General features: G+C 40.2%; 1 protein-coding gene across 1 annotated transcript in view; it reads left to right on the top strand.

Moving 5' to 3' along the window:
- The window catches only part of KATNIP (katanin interacting protein), a 56474-nt gene extending 36720 nt beyond the window's left edge, over positions 1-19754 (top strand). Inside the window, exons 17-27 of the mRNA XM_082292547.1 lie at positions 692-755; positions 2664-2841; positions 5151-5316; positions 8695-8852; positions 9164-9228; positions 9585-9695; positions 12073-12212; positions 15011-15112; positions 15786-15946; positions 18288-18376; positions 19678-19754. Of these exons, the coding sequence (XP_082148673.1) occupies positions 692-755; positions 2664-2841; positions 5151-5316; positions 8695-8852; positions 9164-9228; positions 9585-9695; positions 12073-12212; positions 15011-15112; positions 15786-15946; positions 18288-18376; positions 19678-19733 (1290 nt within the window). The 3' untranslated portion in view covers positions 19734-19754. The remainder of the gene's footprint in view (positions 1-691; positions 756-2663; positions 2842-5150; positions 5317-8694; positions 8853-9163; positions 9229-9584; positions 9696-12072; positions 12213-15010; positions 15113-15785; positions 15947-18287; positions 18377-19677) is intronic.
- The last annotated feature ends 275 nt before the right edge of the window (positions 19755-20029 follow it).

The raw sequence follows: 20029 nt of genomic DNA, 5'->3' as shown, positions 1-20029 counted from the left end.
ATTGTTTTCCCTGTATGTAACATTTTTGCATTTGCCCACAGTGAACAGAATTAGCCATTTTATCACACTTACTCAGTGAAGTGAATTCTATCTGCAATCCTTTGCCATTTTTGTCTTTACTACCCTGATTGCCCCAGTGTGATCAGCAAATTTTGTCATCTGTTTATTCACTTTTCTGAATAGCATAGGCAATTTTTAATTAGCATTGCCAGAGCACAAGCACAAGCTTTTGGACAAGTTTGCTTGTTTGTTCTGCCTCTTAATTCTTGACAAGAAATTGTGGTGGCACTCTCTGGTCTTGACTTCCTTCCAGACTTCTTGTCTCTGCAACAGATTTGCAACATATTGCAAATACAGCATATTATCACTTGCTGATGGCAGTCTGCAGGGAAATAAGTGTGATTTAAGAATTTCAGCCTCTTTGAGAAGAGGTAGCTCACACTGTGGAGTCTCCCATTTCCCATTTCTATATGCACTAAGCAAAAAGCCACACTAATAGTTTTGGCTTTCTAAGAACGCACCTGATATTCTACATTTTGGGTCATGCTTTTCATTATTTGCAGGACATACTGGGTGGGGAGGCAGAGGGGAAATTGATATACAAAAAGAAACAGGAACAAATATCACACTTGGTAAGCAGTGTAAGTGTAATATTGAACCTGTTCCTTGCACCTGTTGACTTTCTTTTTAGGTTCAAGAGCCACTCTCTGTCTCTGAATGCATACCCAAGGAAACAGGAATATTTACTGGAAAATGTAAGTTCTTACATTTACTTCTTGCTTAACCAGCCTTCTCCCAAACATGTTATCAAGGAGGATCTGATTTGTCAGAGCTGTACAGCACTTCGTGGCAGATGCCAGGTCTAGAATAAAGAAGAGTAATTGAATATTTAAGGCAGAAGCTTTGTTTGCTATGGCATTTACAACATTATATTGTATCAGTTGGCTTTTAATCTCAGAAAAATAACATTAGCCATTTGCCTAGTCCCTGAATGGGATTCCTAACAGCTGTGTCCCTTACCCAGTAATTCTCTCCCAATCCTTTGTATTTATGCAGACTGACTGATTTTTTCAGATTGGATTGACAATAGAAACCCTACAGCAGAGCTAGATCAGAGTGTTATATCCCTGCTTAAAGTACCTGATTTATTGTCTTGTACCAAGCCAGCTCTCTGTGGGCCTTTCAGCTGTTATCTAGAGAGTTTCTGGATAGCCCAAAAGCTTCAGGAGCAGTTCCTGGTCCTTTGACAAGAATTTCCAGCAGGGTGTTAGGAAATTTTTTTCACTCTGAGAGCAATCCAACACTGGATTGAGAGGGTTTGGAACCTGCCAGCCTCGGAGACAGGTAAACTTCCACTGGATAAGTTCCTGAGAGCTTTGGTGCTGGACTTTTTCTTAGCTTGGAGTTGGATTAGACACCTCCCAGAGGTCCCTTTTCCCCTGTGTCATCCTCAGATTCTGTGAAGGAATACTAAACTCTGGGGAATACTAAATCTGTGTGGATGGCTGCTTCACTGCAGCTTTCCACTGGAGAACAGACTGATTTCTCCTGAGAACTCCTGCCTGCTTGTACCCTGAGCAGGTGTAGTCTTAGCACTGGGTTTGGGAATAGGATCTACTGTCAGTGGAGCCGTAGCTCCAGATTTGTCAACTGACAGAACTATTTGTTTCTTCGTGTCCTTGCAAATGCTAATGAGATCTTACACCCACGTGAATCTGTGTGTGTACTGAGACTTGCTGTGGCTTTTTAGGGGTAAATGGGCTGGATGGCTTAACAGGTTTAATGCTTGTTTGTTTTACAAACATCATGACTACTGGTGTTTCTTTAGACACTACCCAACCTCATTATTTGTGGGTTTCTGTAGTGTGTGAAATGAAAGGTGTTTTTAATTTACAGGGATGGATTTTTATGGAACCTGATCCGATTGGAATATTACTTGTTATATCTGTACATGCTGTTTCTATCTCTTCAGTAAGGCACAGAACAAGTGGAACAGAACAGACGCATTCAGCCTTTTGTCCATCCAGCTTTTCTTCCCTGTTTATTTTCTGTATATACAGCCTAATCAATATTGCTGCTTTTCACTGATGCTGTGTCAAGAAAATACTTCCATGTGTCCAGTTCTGATGTGAAGAAAATAACTTTAAAACATTCGTAAACCAAATTTTTTTTTCTTTGCTTTAGCTGTGAGTAGGTGTTCTCTAAAAATGTATGGATTTCTGAGTGGCTGCATTTGTATGAATCTACATAGTCACTTAGCTGGTGAAAGATGATGGATAGACTTCAGACTAATGGGTCTTCTCTGTGTCTGTGTATACACCAAATCTGTCATGTAACTGCATAAGAGTGTCGCTGGCTGACTGTCAGTGTGCAGTCCCAGTAATGAGACACTTGGGAATGTGCTTGATCAGCAGCTGTGTAATTTCAAGTGAACAAGGTGTTGGTAGCACATTGAAAGGCTCTGACACAGGTGAAAAGAAGCTGCTGTTACATGGGGGTGGACAAACAGACCGGGAAATATCCAATTCCAGCGTATAAAGTTATTTACTCTGTACAAAATATACATGCTGCTAATCACTGGGGTTTGCATGCATGTTTATATTGGCTTATTACTTCAAACCAGTAAGTTTATAGAGACATTAAAAGTATATTCCTTTCTACAGGCCTGCAACTGAACTTTACCATGACCTGGGGAGACTCTCATTACCTGGGGCTGACAGGACTTGAAGTGATAGGAAAGGACGGTCAAGCATTAAAAATAAATGCAGAACAGATTTCTGCTTCACCCCAAGACTTAAATGATCTTCCAGAGTACACAGGAGATTCCAGAACATTAGAAAAGTAAGTAACCAAAGACTTGGGATGCATTTCACATCAGATTTTCTGAAGTGACAGATTTCCATAGACTTCTGTTATGTTAGCACATGTTTATGTGAACATGATTTTCATCCCATCACTGCTCATTCTTGGAATTCACAAGCTGTCCAGGAACAGCTTGTTGTAGAAACATGAATGAGATGTTTCCAAAAGATGGTGTTTGAGTTGGGAGATGAGAACATGCCTGGTTGGTATTTCTGCCAAGGACTTTCCAGGAAGAAATGTGGGTGTTCTGTAGCATCTGTCTGTGCATACTGAGTGATATTTATGCAGGATTTCTGGATAATTTCAAGGAAAATTTTCAAGTTAGCAAAGAGTGAGGATGTGTTGGGGAATTGCACAAATAGGTGCCATTCTTTTGGCCATTTTTCAGCTTTTTATTTTTGGCAAATCTAATGAACTTTTATTCATTGACAAATATATTTCCTCAAATTAACTTGTGCATCTAAATGACCGCAGTATAGAAATTATAGGCTGTAGATCTAGAGAGGACTTGGCATTTGGATGTTATTGAAGCTGCATCCTGTTGTTTCTGAGTCATGTCTCCATTTTAAAGGGTATTTTTGGTTGTAATCTTGTCTGCTGTCGTGTTTATGGGCTGGGACCACGTTTATGAATTAGGACTTGTCTTTGCAAAGGCTCTGGAATCTTCCTTAGAATGTTGTATTTATCTACATGCACATTAACTCTGTAATTTCTGCTAATCTGACTAATGCAGATATCAAGCTCACTCGTGGGTAATTCCTTGTTCCTTCTGCCATCTTGTATGAAAATCTCTCCTGTAGGCACCAAGATCTAAGAAATCTTCCCATGACATCCCCTGTGATGAAGAGATTCTGGTGGGGGAATCTCTCCAGACCCCACCCTGATGGACCCAGATGCAAAGAATTCATTTACCTTTTCTGTTGGTGCCTTCTCCTGTCTGAATGCTCCTTTTGCAGACTAGTGATGTGTTGAATCCTACAGAATTTCTGGCAAGCTTTCTGCTCCTGATGTATTTGAGGGGTTTTATTTATTGTATCTTTTGCTTGCTAGCCTTCAGACTCTTTTTTTTGGCCTGTGCATATGAATTTAGCCTTCCAGAGTTTATGAGTCTATCACTTTAGGGCTTTTTTGATCATGAATTTTGCTGAAAGATGGCCCAAAATAACTTTGTTTATCCTGCTACTGGGCCAGGCTGGCTTTGAGGTTTCAAGTCCTCCTTCTTTCTAACATCTTTCTTAGTAAGTGGGTTATATTTTTAATTTTTTTTTTTTCCCATTCTTGATTGTTTTGCTTGAGAACTTTTTTGGGCACAAGAAACAGAGGCTCTTTTGGCTTTGGGTATTCCTGCAAACATGTTGAATTTGAGTACTTTACAGTGCTCTCAGCTGTGGCATTTGGAATAGGTCCCGTGTACTATTCAAGACCAAATCAAGAATTATGTCTTCTCTCATGGACTCCCTAATCAGTTCCTCCGTGAAAGAGTCATTATTCAAATCTTTTTCTTTAAGGAATTGCCAAGTCTGGCACTCATTCTTCCATTAAACTTTTAAATAAATAGTAAGTATATACTTATTTTGGCAGTGTACCAAAGTAATTACAGTGGAAAATTAATTCATATTCTCCTTTACTCCGTCTTTGTATGGCATGGTTTGTGGTAGGAGAATATAATGTCAGAAAATACCAGATTTTACTTTATTTAGTCAGCCTGAAGCCTTTGCTGTTATGAAAAGACATTGTCCTGCTGGTTGGAAGCTTTGTAAAATAGCAGGGATGTGCCTAATTGTGTCCATGAAGGATGTGAGCAAACCCTGCTCCTGCTCAGGGTTATCCAGCTGCCATCCGGTTCCTCCTCGGATCCAGTAGAGTTGTGTTGGCATAGAAACCCCCTGCAGGGTGCCAGATACACTGCTTTGGGCATGGAGCTGGATTAATAAATTATATTGTGGCTGGGCTTAGAGTTTTGCCTTCATCCACTTTGCTACAAAGGCAGTTGAGCTTTCCTTTGCCCATCCCTGTTCACACAGGGAAAACCTAAGGATTTTGCTGTTTTTCCTTAAGCAGGCCCAACTAAAAAAATACTGTTTTTTTCTCCCCCCACTGTCTTTAGTTCAATACTTGCATGTTGTTTTGATGTTTACCGTGCTTTTTAATTGCATGCACAAGGGCACATGAAGCCCTGGAAGCTGAAAGTGGCATCTAGATTGAAATGAACCTTAGGAAAGTCCCTGCTTTTCATGAGAGAAGCCAGCTTTTCCCTTTGTGCAGCTAATGGACTTTTCTCTTTGTAGGTTAATAGATGGCACTAATATCACAGTGGAGGATGACCATATGTGGCTCATTCCCTTCTCTTTTGGAGAAGATCATCTGCTCACAATCCATTTTGATAAAACTGAAAGTATTGCAGGGCTTCGCTTTTGGAACTACAATAAATCTCCAGAGGATACCTACAGAGGGGTAAGTAAAAGAAAAGGAGCACTGCCAGCAAAAATATACAGCAGTGCATTGGAAAATTGGTGCTGTGATGAATGAATATAGCTGCCTTAATGGAACATCATAAATCTTTCTAGATTGTCTGAGTCTGAATTTTGTGGCAGGTATAATGCATTCCTGTCTCCACAAACAGCAGATATTAAAAAAAAAAAAAAAAAAAAAGCCAGAGATGGTTTAAAGAAATCTTCACAGCTGATTTTTCTGGGAGACACATGCAGTAGTACATATTATTTTCAGGATATATGATTCTGAAGTGGTATCCTCTCAATATCTTGTATGTAGATCTGCCATATGATTCTGTATTTCCTGAAATGCAGGGAGTGATATGAGGGAAACTTTTCCAAAGGAATTCTGTTTAGTTCAGGTTCAGAAGCTCACTCAGTACTGCCTTTTCCAGGAAGAGTCTTTTGAAATTTTGACATTTATTAGGGAAACTTGCCGCCTTCAAGCAGTTTGGCTAAAATAATTTAGCTAAAATTGTATAATTTAAATCCTCTCCTCTTTTTGCAGATTGCCTGGTTTATATTTTTTTCATGATGAATTGTTGGAATTGACAATTGACACCTGATGGAGATAATTTTACACCTTTTCACTCTGAGTTTGGCTGTCCCTCCTTTCCCTGCTGTACTTACGCATGTAATGATAACACTTAATGATAACGATAATGATGGTGAACCAGAGATTGCTGTTCATTGCACAGAAAGTTTAGGAATCCACTTGTTCCCAGATTTTCCATGCCAAAACCAACTGTTGCATTCTTGAAGTCCAAATTCAGCCAATAAATAAGAATAAAAGTGTTGGCACATATTAAACTGGAGAGAGACAGGACAAAAAGGATCAGCAAAGTTCTGGAAAGACCTCTAGAACTGAAGTTGGAGGCCTGGATCATCCATGGGATTGGGCATGACAGTGGCAAAGTTGCCTGACTGTGTCTTTATGTCAATTTACCTTCCAAGAATTGCTGTAGTATGAACACTGCCTGGCATCCTTTAATATCAGCATGGGGGTTGGTGGTGCTAAAGACTTCCAGAGGGCCAGAGCATAAGATCTTTCAATTAATCCCAGCTGACTCAGAGATTTTAACACAGGGCCCCTGATTTTTTGCTCCATCGCATTAGCCCAGCACATTTGACACACAGGAGGGTTCTGGAGCATTTTGAGCATTACCACCTAAATATACTCCCTTTTAATGACATTTATGTCCTGGTTTTGGCTGGGATAGAGTTAATTTTCTTCCCAGGAGCTGTGTTTTAGATTTAGGGTGAAAATAATGTTGGTAATTTAACTGATATTTTAGTTGTTGCTGAGCAGTGCTTGTTAAATCTCTAAAATCTAACATGGAATTTAGTCTCTGGAGGCCAAACCAAGAAAAAAAGGAAGAAATGTGTATTTCCAGCAGTTTACTTGTCTAGGTAGGAAAAAAAAAAAGTGATTCTGATACAGGTGTCTACCTGCATGAATACTGGAAGTCCCATAAGGGTTAGTGGGTACCATCTAAAGGAGGAGCCCATACCTGCAGTCTTGTAGAAGGATAAAATAAATTATTTGGAAAACAAAAGATGCAAGGTCTGCTGGGCCACAGGAAAGGGGGTTTTAGGCTGTAAACCCAGGGCATCCTGACATCTGTCTCTTGAAGTATTGCTGCTCCTTCTAGGGAGCAGTCCCTGGGTGTGAGATGGAATGATTTGTTAGGCAGCTGCAGGCTGGGGGATTCTATTCACAGCTTAGTGTGAGAGGGTAATGGCAGTGACTGTCAGAATGAAGACTCGGGTGCTATTTGCAGCTCTGTGAAAAATCACCTTGTGAGAGCTTTGTTATGCGATTTGTAAAATGCAATATGTGACGGCTGAGTGCCTCCTCAGATGATGAGAATTACTTAGAAATGAGGGCTGTAAAGGGCACATAAATATAAGCAGCTGTGGTATAATAGGTAAGATTTCATCTCTGACTCTCCAGACTTCCCATTCACTATGAGTTTCCGTTTAGGAAAGTGTATTTCAGTGGATTTCTCACTTCCTCTCCTTAGCCTGGCAGACTTATTCAGCTGGAAAGCAGCATGCAGAAGAGTTCTCATATGAAAAAGATATTTCCTTTCTTCAATCCCAAGTGTATTAAAGATGAAGCCAGAAATAGTTATTTCTCCACACTTGGTAGTCCTACAAACGTTCCCTCCTAATTAATCTTCATGGAAATGAACTGAGCCTCTCCTCTAGTCTAGTACAAACTGGTACTTAGTGAAAGATGCTGCTTGTGATGAACATTAAGTTATATTTAATGTATTAGAGAGCAAGGTGCAGTGATGAATTGTTCTGTGCCTGGGATCATGGATGCAGCTCCATATGGAGCTGGGGGAGGGTGAAGGTGCCAGGACTCCGGCCTCATCTGCATAAATGTGCTTGAACTATTCATTTTAATCTTCAGAGGCTGGATAAGGTGTGCTCACATCTCTGAGGTGGCCACAGCTCAATTGCCTCTGTCTGGTACAGGTACCTTTTCTTTATTCATATGCCCTTAGATTACACACAGCACTGCTTGGCAGATGTGTTTGCATGATCCTGGAGAAATCCAAGTGCCACCTGCCACAAAGATAAATAGAACTGCTGAATTACAGGCTTCTGTAAATGCAACAGAGACACCAAAGTCTGCTCTGGAGAGAGCACCAGGCTGTGGGATTTCTGGAAGGGTGCCCTCAGCCAGAGCTGGGCAATCACAGCTGCCTTAGCAGAGCATTCATGTGCATGATGTCTCCTCAAATCTCCTTTGTGACATGGGCTGACTTGAAAGCTGAGGCTTCCCCCTCTCTTAATGTGTGTAAATATTGCTGCAGGCTCAGGAATCAGAATTGTTTAGGTTGGGAAAGACCTGTAAGGTGATCATGTCAAACTGTAAACCTCACACTGCCAAGGCCAGCACTAACCCATGTCCCCAGGTACCTCTCCTACACCTCTTTTAAATCCCTCCAGAGGTGGGATCTCCACCACTTCCCTGGACAGCCTGTGCCAATGCTTGACCACCCTCCCTGTGAAGAAGGGAAGCTTCAGTTTCCTGAGATCTATGACATGCAGTAATGGAAGGATCTGTCAGTACTTTTTTTCAGTATTTTCCCCCTCAAATCCTCACCTCTCCCATCCCCATCAATGTCAGTGATGACATGGACACTATGGATTGCAACTGGTATCTGCTGGGTTAGGCTTTCTTTTTCCAAAGGAAGTCATGCTATAGAGGAATGAAGTAAGTACAGCTAAACAAATGAAATTATTTCAGTCACTGAAGTGAATGGAATGGTTGGCAATCTATTTTAAGTAATGTCATGTCATGTTTTGTTTTGTTCTTTTAAACCAGGCTAAGGTGGTCCATGTGATGCTGGATGGGCACAGCATCTCCCCCCTGGAGGGCTTCCTTATCCGCAAGGGACCAGGCAACTGCCACTTTGACTTTGCCCAAGAAATTCTCTTTCTTGACCATCTACAACCCCAGCCAGCTCCTAAAGTACACAGGAGGTAAAGTAGGATGTCTTTGTTGTCTGAACCAAACAATTTCTCTTCACTGTTTTAGTGTTATTTCACATTCCCTGTGGAAGGTGACTGTGTGAGGCTCCTGGATGAAAACATGGAGCACTTAGAGCAGAGTTTCACTGGGTTTTAACTATAACCAGATTTTAGTGAGGTCTGAGGGTGGTCTGGTCCATAATCACAGGTAGAGTGGTTAGGGTGGTATTTGTGGAGGTTTGTTTCTATGGATTTGTTATCTTCTTTTCTGAATGAGCCAAGGGTACATAAAAAACCTGGTTTGCCATGGGTTTTTTTGGCAGGACTTCTTCAAGGACACTGGAACAAGCCAGTATGGACTATGAAGCACCATTAATGCCCTGTGGTTGTATCCTTCCCTGTCATCTTCCTTGTCATAAAGAGTATTTCAGAGTTACATACCAAAAGCTTAGGAGTCCTGAGCTTTTTGAATCCAATAATTTCTGGTGCTTTAAGGTGTTAACAAGCTACCAAGAATATGAGAGAGGCTTCCATAAAGTACAGCTTAAGAATGAATCAATGAAACATAAGATATGAATCTGTGGCCTGTTTTCAGATACCCTGGTAGCTTTTTCTCCTGAACTGCAAATAAGAGCATCTGACATCATGGGCTGCACAATTATTTTTCAAACTGCAGATTAAATTGTCTGTTAGGACAAAGCTTCTGTATTGATATTTTCCTTAATAGCATTCTGCTTTTTATAGTTATTTTCCAGTTTCAGCTCCTGACGAGTTGGGGTGATCCCTACTACATTGGTTTAAATGGACTGGAGTTATTCGATGAACATGGAGAGCAAATCTTACTGACTGAAAACAGTATCCTTTGCACACCAAGCCCCTCTGGCCCTGTTGATGCACAGGCATTTGTCACAGGGCATCCCTTCCAGATTGTCAGGTCCTGTGTGATTAACTCTGCTTCTATTTCTCTGTCTTTGGGCAATGAACCTTGTTTCCATATGTTTTTATGGATTCTATATACTTCCAGAACATTTCTTCTCTGAATGGGATGCACCAACAAAGCAGGACAAGGTTAGAGAAGGGAAGGCTTAAGAAGGGCGTGGTATTTTCTGCTCTTGACATTTATTTCTTCTGTGGTGTGGAAAGACCAGAAAGTTTGCTGAGCTATAAATTAATTGAGTTCCGTGCTTTTTCTTTTTATGGAATCTTTCACTGTGCCTCAAGAAAGAAATTTTTCATAACTCTCGTTCTGGAGATTTAGGCTGTTCTAGACACCCAATGCAGTCATGAAGATCAGGGCTGAGAGTTTGAATTTGATTCAGTGTTCCCTGGATATCCAACAGAGGGAATGAAGAGCATGTTTGGAAGATTGATGTTCATCAAGGTTATACTTGGTGCTCTGTACCAGCTAAAGTCTTTTAGGAGCTGAAAGCTTCATACCCCAACATACAACTCCCATTGTGGCTTTGTCGAGGCAGACATAAAAGCCACACTAGTCATAATCTATAGTCAAGAGAGGTAGAAAGATTTTTTATTTTCTCTACTGCTTTTCTTACACCTCTTCACAATGGCTGTAGCCTATTGAGATTGGCTGCTTAGCAAACAATGACAAGGCTAACAAACAATGGCCATTCAGGCAGTAAACAATCAGCTATGCAAGCAAAGGTATAACTGCTACACACTATCCACGAGTTCTTCCTTGTACACTCTCAATGTCCCATAACAAGAACACCCTCTCCTGGTGTTCAGAACATCTTCTCTCATTGATTATCTTCTTGGCCTTCTCTGTGGGTTTCACTGAAGCTGCAAAATTTCACTGTCATATTCTCACAGGTAAATTCTGCCTGGTTTCAGGGGTGATTCTGTGAGACTGTCAGTCTGGCTGTCAATCTCATCAGGTCCCCCCTTTTGTTTTTGTATTACAAAGGCAGCATTTATTGACTCTTGCAGGGAATGAAGAGCATGTTTGGAAGATTGATGTTCATCAGGGTTACACTTGGTGCTCTGTACCAGCTAAAGTCTTTTAGGAGCTGAAAGCTTCATACCCCAACATACAACTCCCATAGTTCAGGTACATGGAAAGGAACATTCTTAGCCCCCTGGAAAGAATAAATAGCACAAATGCTGCAGGAATTGTTTGTCTCTAAGGATCCTCACTGCCTGATAAATAGGGAATTCAGTGGAATAAAGGCTTTTTCCCAAGTACTGTTTTGATTTGTATGATACACCCTGAACTTGAAACATTTGCAATGGACAAGAAGCATTTTGAAATTGAAAAGTGGTAACAAATTGTCTTTAAGAATCAGGGATTTTTAACTTACCTGGTACAGCTCTACAGTACAAAACAATGCCAGATAAAGAAACCTCAGCTCGTTTTGAATGATCACTTGTTCTGCCTGTGCAGCTGTGTATGGGATGTATTAGGATCCTAAAAGAGCATATTTGTCTTAGTGCAGTATTTAATGTGATAATTCACTACTGAATCTGGAGCAAGCTTTTCTTAAACACTTGAGGCATTGCTGTGTCATTCCTTAAATTCTTTATAAACTCTTACAGACTTTAGATAGCAGGACAAGGGGCAATTAATGTCCCTCAAACTGGATTGCTCAGGATTCATAATTCTGAAGACAGTGTCATTCATCTCCACGTTTCTTTGCATGTCTTTAACATTCATATATGTTTTAAATGTAAATGTTCTCTTACAGAGAAAATCTGGTTGTCTGTTCAATGGAGGTTTAATCTTTCCCTCTCAAAGAAGTGAAAAAAGGTTTTATTACACAGTTACTGATTTTTACCACAAACCTTGAGAAACTCAAGCAAAACCTAGTCTGAGTGATGACTGCCTCCTGCAAAGACACTCTTCTTGAGATAGGTTTTATATGATGAATTTTCACAAGTTTATGGTAAAAATATGGGACTTTGTCACCAAAAAGCTGGGAATTGCCTATTACTGATAATGGAACTTTACTGATGAAGTCATAAGTACATATTTGAGAATAAATTAAATGCAATTAGTTACTTGTTTCCTATTTTAAAAATAAATTTGAATGCCAGAATATCTAAGGGTTGTCCTGCTTTTAAAAATGTGCCCCCAAGTTCCTCAGCTGTGAAATCCTGGGAGTACTGCTGTAGTGGTGGAAACTCATTCATGGAGTTGGGAAGAGCATAAAGTTTTAAATATGATGTTTCTGAAATATCCCTTTTTGGGTTATTTATGCTTAAAGTTTTTTTTCAGATATTGCTGCTTTTCCAGATAGTGTCAACATTTTAGATGATGTATCTGGAGACATCCGGACTCCAGACAAACTGATTGACAGAGTAAATGACACCACTGATGGCAGACACATGTGGCTGGCACCAGTTCTTCCTGGTTTGGTACATTTTCCCTTTTCATTCTGTTTTAGTGATGTGTGTGGATGGAACTGGAAGCATGGAGGAAGGGGGAAGCATATATAATTTGTAGCTAAATTTGATATTAGTAAGTGATGCTAAATCACTGCTTTTTAGAAGTTGTTTTTGGTGCAGCCTCTCTGCACTGCACAGGCAGCAGCAATGGAGGTTTCCCAGGTTTGTAATCTCCTGTCTCCATGGGGCAACAGCAGAAGATTTTCCAGAGATGGTTTTTGAGTTACTGTGACGACGATACTGATGAAGGATTTCTGTGCAATAAACACTTTTCTGGTGCTTTTAAGTTCATTTCTACAAAATGCAATGAATGTTTTTCCAGCAGTGAGAAATTCTTTTTTAATCTCATTATCTGTGTTGAATTCAAATTTATAGATTAGGGATGGCAGACTTAGCATTTCATGTCCTAAGGCCACAAGTGATTCAGCCCTTTTAGAAGTTCCATGTTTAATAGATGGGATATCAAAAATCTAAACAGGAAAAGTAGATAAACTTAGATGAGTTCTGATGTTGTTTTGGGAAAGGACATTTTTTAGGGGCCTGTAATGGACATAATTAAGGTGTTTTTTATTTCCTATAAGAGAATGGATTTGAAAAGAAAATGAAGTATAAACCTGACATGTGGTAAGTTATCACTTATGTGTTGGAAAAATCGTGGCTCCATATGTTGCAGTTATTAATTAGAATATTAAAAGCCAGGAATTGTTAATTTATATCATTATGTGTTGTAATGCAGGGCTATAATTAAGGTAAAGCTTTTAGATATACTTGAGAATAGTGACCACTTGCATTTCCTAGGAAAGTGGAAAGTCTGTGTAATGCTTGAGGCTCCTACTGTGTAGATCCCATATCTTGAATCCTGGCAATTGGATGGGATGCTCAGATATCCATTGTAACAGGATGACTGATTGATTTGACAGCCATCTGAGTGTACTCATGTCCTTACAAAAGACATGCTTGCAGAGGCTGTTTCACTTGGGAAAAAGGAAAATAACAGGCCTTGGAGTTCTCTCAGAGGTGCAGCCACTGCTTTGTGTTGTTCTGCCTGACACCAAAGTACTGCAGAAGAGCACAAAATACCAGCATTAAAGGGTAAATTGATAATGTGAAATGCAGGAGACAGAAGCAATTTAATGGCGTTTTCTGTCCTTGAACTGTAACAAATTACACCTTTGTAAGATCCACAGAGTACTTTTCCCTCCTCCATCTTCCCTGGGATGGTTGTTCAGCCAGGAGGTGCTGGATGAGGCAATCAGCCTATTGATGCTCAGCCTCTGGAGCTGGGCTGCTGAAGCAGGGCTGGTGAACACTCCCATCCTCAGTGCAGGCTGCTTGGAAAGCTGCAGTAGCTCTTTGATGTGTTGGAGGTTCAAAAACTTGAAGGGAATTGATATTATGGCCTTTCTTTTCCTTCCTAGATGCCTTTTCCTTTTTCATTCTAAAAGTGATTCCCTGTTTTTCAAATTCTTTACTTACATAAGCAGAATTTGAATTATTTGTTCCCCTGTTACTGTCATTTTATTTTTTTGTTTGAATGGATTTTCAATCAAATATATAATTTGCTGTGGGACTAACAGTTGTTGTTGGAGACAATGCCCCAGTTGTCTCGTGGAAAATCACAGATGCAAACATTTCTATTGATCCACTCTACCTTTCTTTCTTCAGTTAAAAAACCCCAGCATAATGATTTAATATAAGCTACAGTATCTTCTCTAGTACATCAAAGGATTAAAACTTCAGAGGATGCTAAAGATGAAGCTTAAGCTATGTTGATCCAAAGTTGATATAGTGGCTCATGAAAGGAAAAGCATAGAATTAACTGTAACAGGCAAGATTGGTTTCCTGCAGCCTAATCTTTGGTCTTAACATCTTGACATTAACGTCACTGCAAGGCAAATGAATAATACCTCAAGCAGTAATTGTTTAGGAAGCATCTGGAGGATTGTCTCTAAATTCCTGGTAGTATAACACACAGAAATTGCAACATTTCTGCAATGGCTTTAAAGCATACAGGGGAAATTTTAGTCTTGCCAATAGGAAGGTGGATTGCATTCGTATTTGGTAGAAAGAAATGGAATAGAATATCATAAAATCATTGACTCACAGACTGGTTTGGGTTGGAAGGGGCCTTAAAGCCCATCCAGTGCCACCCCCTGCCATGGGCAGGGACCCCTTCCACTAGACCAGGTTGTTCCCAGTCCTGTCCAACCTGGCCTTGGATGCTTCCAGGGGCAGCCACAGCTTCCCTGGGCACCCTGTGCCCAGGGCCTCCCCACCCTCTCAGGGGACAGTTCCCTCCCAGTATCCCATCTAACCCTGCCCTCTGGCATTGGGAAGCCATTCCCCCTTGTCCTGGCACTCCAGACCCTTGTAGATGGTGTCTCTCCATCTTTCTTTCAGGCTCCATTCAGAATAGAACAGAACAGAAGAGGCACCAGCTTGTCTTATCCTTAAGGACACGTCTGTATTTGGTTTATGAAATACTCATTAAAAGTGTCTCTCTCCCCCTCTTCCAGTTTCCAGGCAGTCTAGGATGATGAGGACAGTCTAGATCTCATCTTCTGTACTTTTGAGAGCACAGCTGTGGGGTAGAGCCAACACCTGGGAATTACAGCAGGGATGATAGCTGAACTTCCATCCTCAACATCAGTTACCTCTCCTCCAGCTATATCTCTTTAAACATGAACCTCTTTTGATGTAACATGCATGAGAATTTAATTTCTTTTGGGAATTTGTGCTGTTAAATGTAAATGAATTCTCTTTTACAGGTGAATAGGGTATATGTCATTTTTGATGTACCTACTACGGTGTCAATGATCAAGTTATGGAATTATGCCAAGACGCCTCAGAGGGGTGTGAAAGAGTTTGGTGTAAGTCATTTTCCTGTGCATTTTGTATGTCCTGGTGCGTCAGCCAGCTCCATTTCTGTACGTGTTCTCACAGTTTACATTACATTACAGTGCCATTCCATGTGATCTCAAAGGATGGGATTCATCTCATTTAACTCTGCATTCAGTATTAAAATGACTAATCTATGCCTGTCATCTGTCCTCCCTTTTTTTTTGTCCAGGGAAAGAAAACTTTATCTGATTTTTTTCTTAGATAATTGTCTTAAGACAGGATAACACTTCTCTTTTTCCACTGACTGTAGAGTAGGCCTGGAGGACTAGTTTGAACTACAAACCCAAGTTTTAGACAGCTGAAGTGAGGTGAGATTCATTAATTCCTAGATTTAAGAGTGATTCACTGCAATGAATAGAATGGCAATTATGTAAAACATGAAATACATTTTTAATTGCCTACTTGAAAGCTGCATTAAAAAACATCAGTGAGAAGATAAAAAAGTTGGGGAGGGAAAAAAAAAATCCAACTCCAGCAGCAAATAGAGAGAAATGGAAGTTTTAAGGAACAAAAGCTAAATTAATAACCGGACTTGGGAAACAAACAGGGCAAAATGCTTTCTACTTAATTGCTAGAGACAGCTGCTGAAAGCAAGACCTGATTTCTAGATGGATTTTTTGTTGATTTCTTCAATATTTTTAGCTTCTGGTAGATGATTTGCTTGTGTACAATGGGATTCTGGACATGGTGAGCCATGTGGTGTCAGGCATCCTCCCCACGTGCGATCCCGTGGTCCCCTACCACACCATCCTCTTCACGGATGATGAGAGGGTTTGCCATCAGGAGAGGAGAACTGTTATCAGGTACGTGAGAGGATCTTGGCTGGGACAAAGAATCTTGGCTTTAAAAGCTGCTTCTATGTGACTGATGCCAGCAATGTGTGTATTGCTGAGGAAAAATCCCCTTCCAGAGCATCCTTGGCCTCACTTGATGAGGAATAAGTAGGTTTTTAGATATGAGGACCAAATTACCAGCGTTGTTTGCAAGCATCTTTTAGCACTTCCTGGCATTCCTGATGTGTATTATATATGTTTTCATGAAAGCCTGTAAACACAAAATAAAAAAGTTTGGCTTCCACAGAGGAGGATTAATAAATCTCAATGATATTCCATAGAGGGGGAAAAAACAGAAAGTTAATGAAAAAAACAAGCTTCAAAATTAAAGAAAATAAACTCCTCTGATTTGACACAGATGCTAATTAAGGAGCCAGAACTCTACTATTTTATAAACAGTCTAAAATAATGAACTTCTAAAATGAGAAATAAATTGCGTTTGGGGTAATGACACTTTGAAACCACTAAGCTGACAATCTCATGGAGAATGTGATGAAATGCAGTGAAAAATGCTCTTACATTTAGAAGGTCTGGATTGGTAGGGTCTAAAAAACAGTCCCTGGCAAGGAAAGTAAAGATTGAAAGAATAATTTATTTTAAATGGGATTGAAAAGTGAAAAAAATGAAGGCTCATAGAAATGAATACTTTCTTGTATGTTGGACAGCTGACAAATAGAATGTCTTGCACATGCATCACTTGGAAAAAAAAGGGCAAGTTTCATATGGCAAAAATGGTGTGTGATCCATTCAGAAGAATATTCAAACATTTAGAAATAAGCAGAAAGAATATAAGATGCCCTGATTAGAGACAGAAGTTCACTTTTGCCTACAGGGTTTGTTTTCTTGTGTTTCCCTAAAGCATTGGCTGTTGGCCACTGGTGCTGTCAGAGGTTAAATAAATTGTTATTGTTTGGATGTATTGTGTTAGACTCATGTTTTTGTATGAGTGGCTGTGTTGTCATGGTAAAATTTGGAGGTGAACAATTTCTCAAAGTGAAAAAGTTACTGAAATGAGAATGCCTTGGGGAAATAAAAGTTTTGAGAAATTTTTCAATGGGATAGAAAAAGGAGGAGGAGGGGAAACCAACCTTTACTTTCCTCAGCTTCAGATCTTTCTATGAGTAAAATTATTTTATTGGAAGCAGGGAAGCACCAGCTGTAATTACAGATCTTTTTTACATGACTTCCTTTGCTCGTATTTATAAGACATACATCCTTTGATCTACTTTAAAGAGGAGTTTTTGGGGTCACAAACACTGCATGGTCTGTTTTCCAGTAGAGAACATGCTGAGCCTCTCCTCGTCCAGACTTCTCTGCAGGAGTTTTCTTGGTCTTTCTTCCCAGCCTAGTCTGCAATCATCTTTTCTCTTTTTTTTTTCCACTGCCTACCCTACTAAAATACAGGGTACTCCAGCAGCAATGGAAAACATGCTGGATAATATCCCTTCATTTTAAAAATGCTCTGGAGCTTTTAGGTATTATTGCTTGTGATGTTGGCCTATTCTGTTTCACATGTCACTGTTCAGTATTTTATGAACCTGAACTTGAGTCTGATATTATCATCAATAGTGTAAGTTTTGGGTTACTTCAGTATTGGCTCTCCTGATTCACTCTGACAGTTTGAGAGACATTACATTTTTCTTCAGTAGAAACCCATTTTGTGCAGTATTTGGAGAGGAAAGAAAAATACACTTCTTTTGTTGCAAAGGCACAAATGTTTTGTCTGTGTGGAAGGGAGATGTTATTAGTGATGTTTTCCTTACCTTTCAATTCAGCTCACGTTTTCCCCTGTAATTAGTTTAGTTTAATTTACCTTTGAAGTTATTACTTCTTTCCCAAAAAGAAATGGTTAAAATTTTGCAGCAGCCTGCAAGCAAAACTTGTCACAGTAAATGAATTCTGTTTAGTTCAGAAAAGCTTCAAATAATGCTATTTCAGAATTACAAAGCAGTGTGGAAGTTCCATACTAGGATTTTTATACCCCCTTTGTACAGCTCTGATTTAAAATCTCACTTTGGTTTGTGGTTCAAGCTGTGTATGCAGGCTTGAAAATTGTAGAGTGAATATGATATTTATATTTGAATGTGTGGCTGAATGAATGCCACTAATTAAAACTGGCAAGAAATCCTTCAGGTGGATGAGGACAGAATGCCTTTCCTGTCTGGATAATCCTGTGTAGTGTGGCTGTGCTGTGGAGCTCTTCAGCCTCCAGGACTCCAGACATCACTTCTTTGGTAACCTTGTCCATGACTCTCATAACTTTTCACAATGTTGATTATTTTGGCTGTTGTGCTGATCTCAATCTTTTCAGCAATCATGTGGAGGACCAGGATGTACGAATGATGAATGAAAATGAGATTGTCACCAACAGCAAAAAGAAACAAGTTGTGGCTGATCCGGGTAAGTTCTGTCTTCCAGGCTTTTCTTCTGCTCAATTCCTGCAGGCACAGTGTGGATAATGAGCACTGTTATGGACTTAAACTGGGAAAAGTGGGGAGTCTTATGTATATTTTGCTCTACTTTTACTGTCACAGAAAGACAAACTGCAAATTTCATCACCTGGTGGGTTTCTACTCTGTACCTAAATCTGAAAGGGGATGATGTGGTTGTGGCTTACAGCACCACAAATGCAGAAATCCTCAGCAAAGAAACTGGCTGAAGATAAATTGAAAGTGGCTGTTAATTGTGCAGGTTCATTGATAGCTTTTGGAATAATAGGCTCATTGCATCCCCACTGGCCTTTTGAGCAGCTTTAGAGATGGTGCAGATGTGTCTGAGAATCAGCTGCTTGATGTTCCTTGAGCAAACCCAGAATCACAGTGAGTGTAACAAGGGGGAAAACATGTTGACTCTGTTCCTCCCACTGTCTTTCTGGTTGGTCTTTTTGCTTACAAAGTGATAATTAAAAAGACAACCTCTCTTTTTTTTCCCAAGGAGAAGGAGTAGATTGTATTTATAGTCTGAGGAAAGTCGTTCATTGTAAATTACTCAGAATAGCTCCCTAAATACATCTCAAATTCTCAGCCAAGCTGGTATATTCATGATTGGTTTTCTCTCCTGAGCATGACACTTTCTCCAATTAGTTCTCTAGAAAGTGTTACAGATATTATTTGATGGCTTTTAATAACAGTTCTGTAGGAGAAGGATTTGAAATGCCATTGCCTGTAAAAAACCAGCTTGAGAGTTATTATATTTAACACTAGCCTTGTCAAAAGTGTCCTGGACATCTCTGTGCCCATTGGAATGACATCCTGGGTTCCAGAGCAGACCTGTCCAGTAAAGAACAGCTGTCATTGCCATGGCCATCACATCTTTTCCAGCATGAAGGACACAGAGCCTCTGAAGTCACCAGCTGAGGGTGGCCTGTTGCCCTCTGTAGTCCTGGCTGGTATCAGCCACAGAGATTGTTGATCACACATTTGTGGAATGATTTGGGTTGGAGGAGACCTCAGGGGGAGGTCCAGCCTCCTACTCAGGAGAGTGTCAACAGTGAATTCAGAGCAGATTGCACAGGAAAGCAATTCCATGGGACTGTGAAAAAGCTGGCAGCACTCACTGTCAATGTAAGAAACATCACTGAAAAGAGTAGCTCGGCTTCATTCTGGGGTGGAAAGGGAAATGGGCATTTTTCTTCCTCGTTTTACTCACTGGTTTCACTGTTAGCCTACAGTCCTAAAGCTGCACTTTATTTTCCCTGACAGCTCTGCGCCCCAAAACCTGCATCTGTGAGAGAGGACTGCAGAGGAGGAAAAGATAACAAGGAAAGTCCTGAATGCATCCGGCCCTAAGTGTTGCAATCCAGATCTGCAAAATACGCATTTCCAAATGGAAGATTTTCCATGTCTGCTGCTGCTGAACCACATCCTCTTGTGAGAGGCAGTTTTATTTGCTACAGGAAGTTTTCTTCAAAAAGAAATCTAAAGCATGAATTCAGTTTCCTGGGGTTTTTTTGGTCATGATCTGTCTGAATTTTCTCCCTTATCTCTTAACTGAAAATCCAGGGAAGAAGGAACATAAAGAGAGAGTGAGAACCTTTCTGCTGACAGCTGTTCT

The sequence above is a fragment of the Coloeus monedula genome, assembly GCF_965178545.1.
Source record: "Coloeus monedula genome assembly, chromosome: 16".
Taxonomy (NCBI): Eukaryota; Metazoa; Chordata; class Aves; order Passeriformes; family Corvidae; genus Coloeus; species Coloeus monedula.
This window is presented reverse-complemented; position numbering and strand designations above follow the sequence as displayed.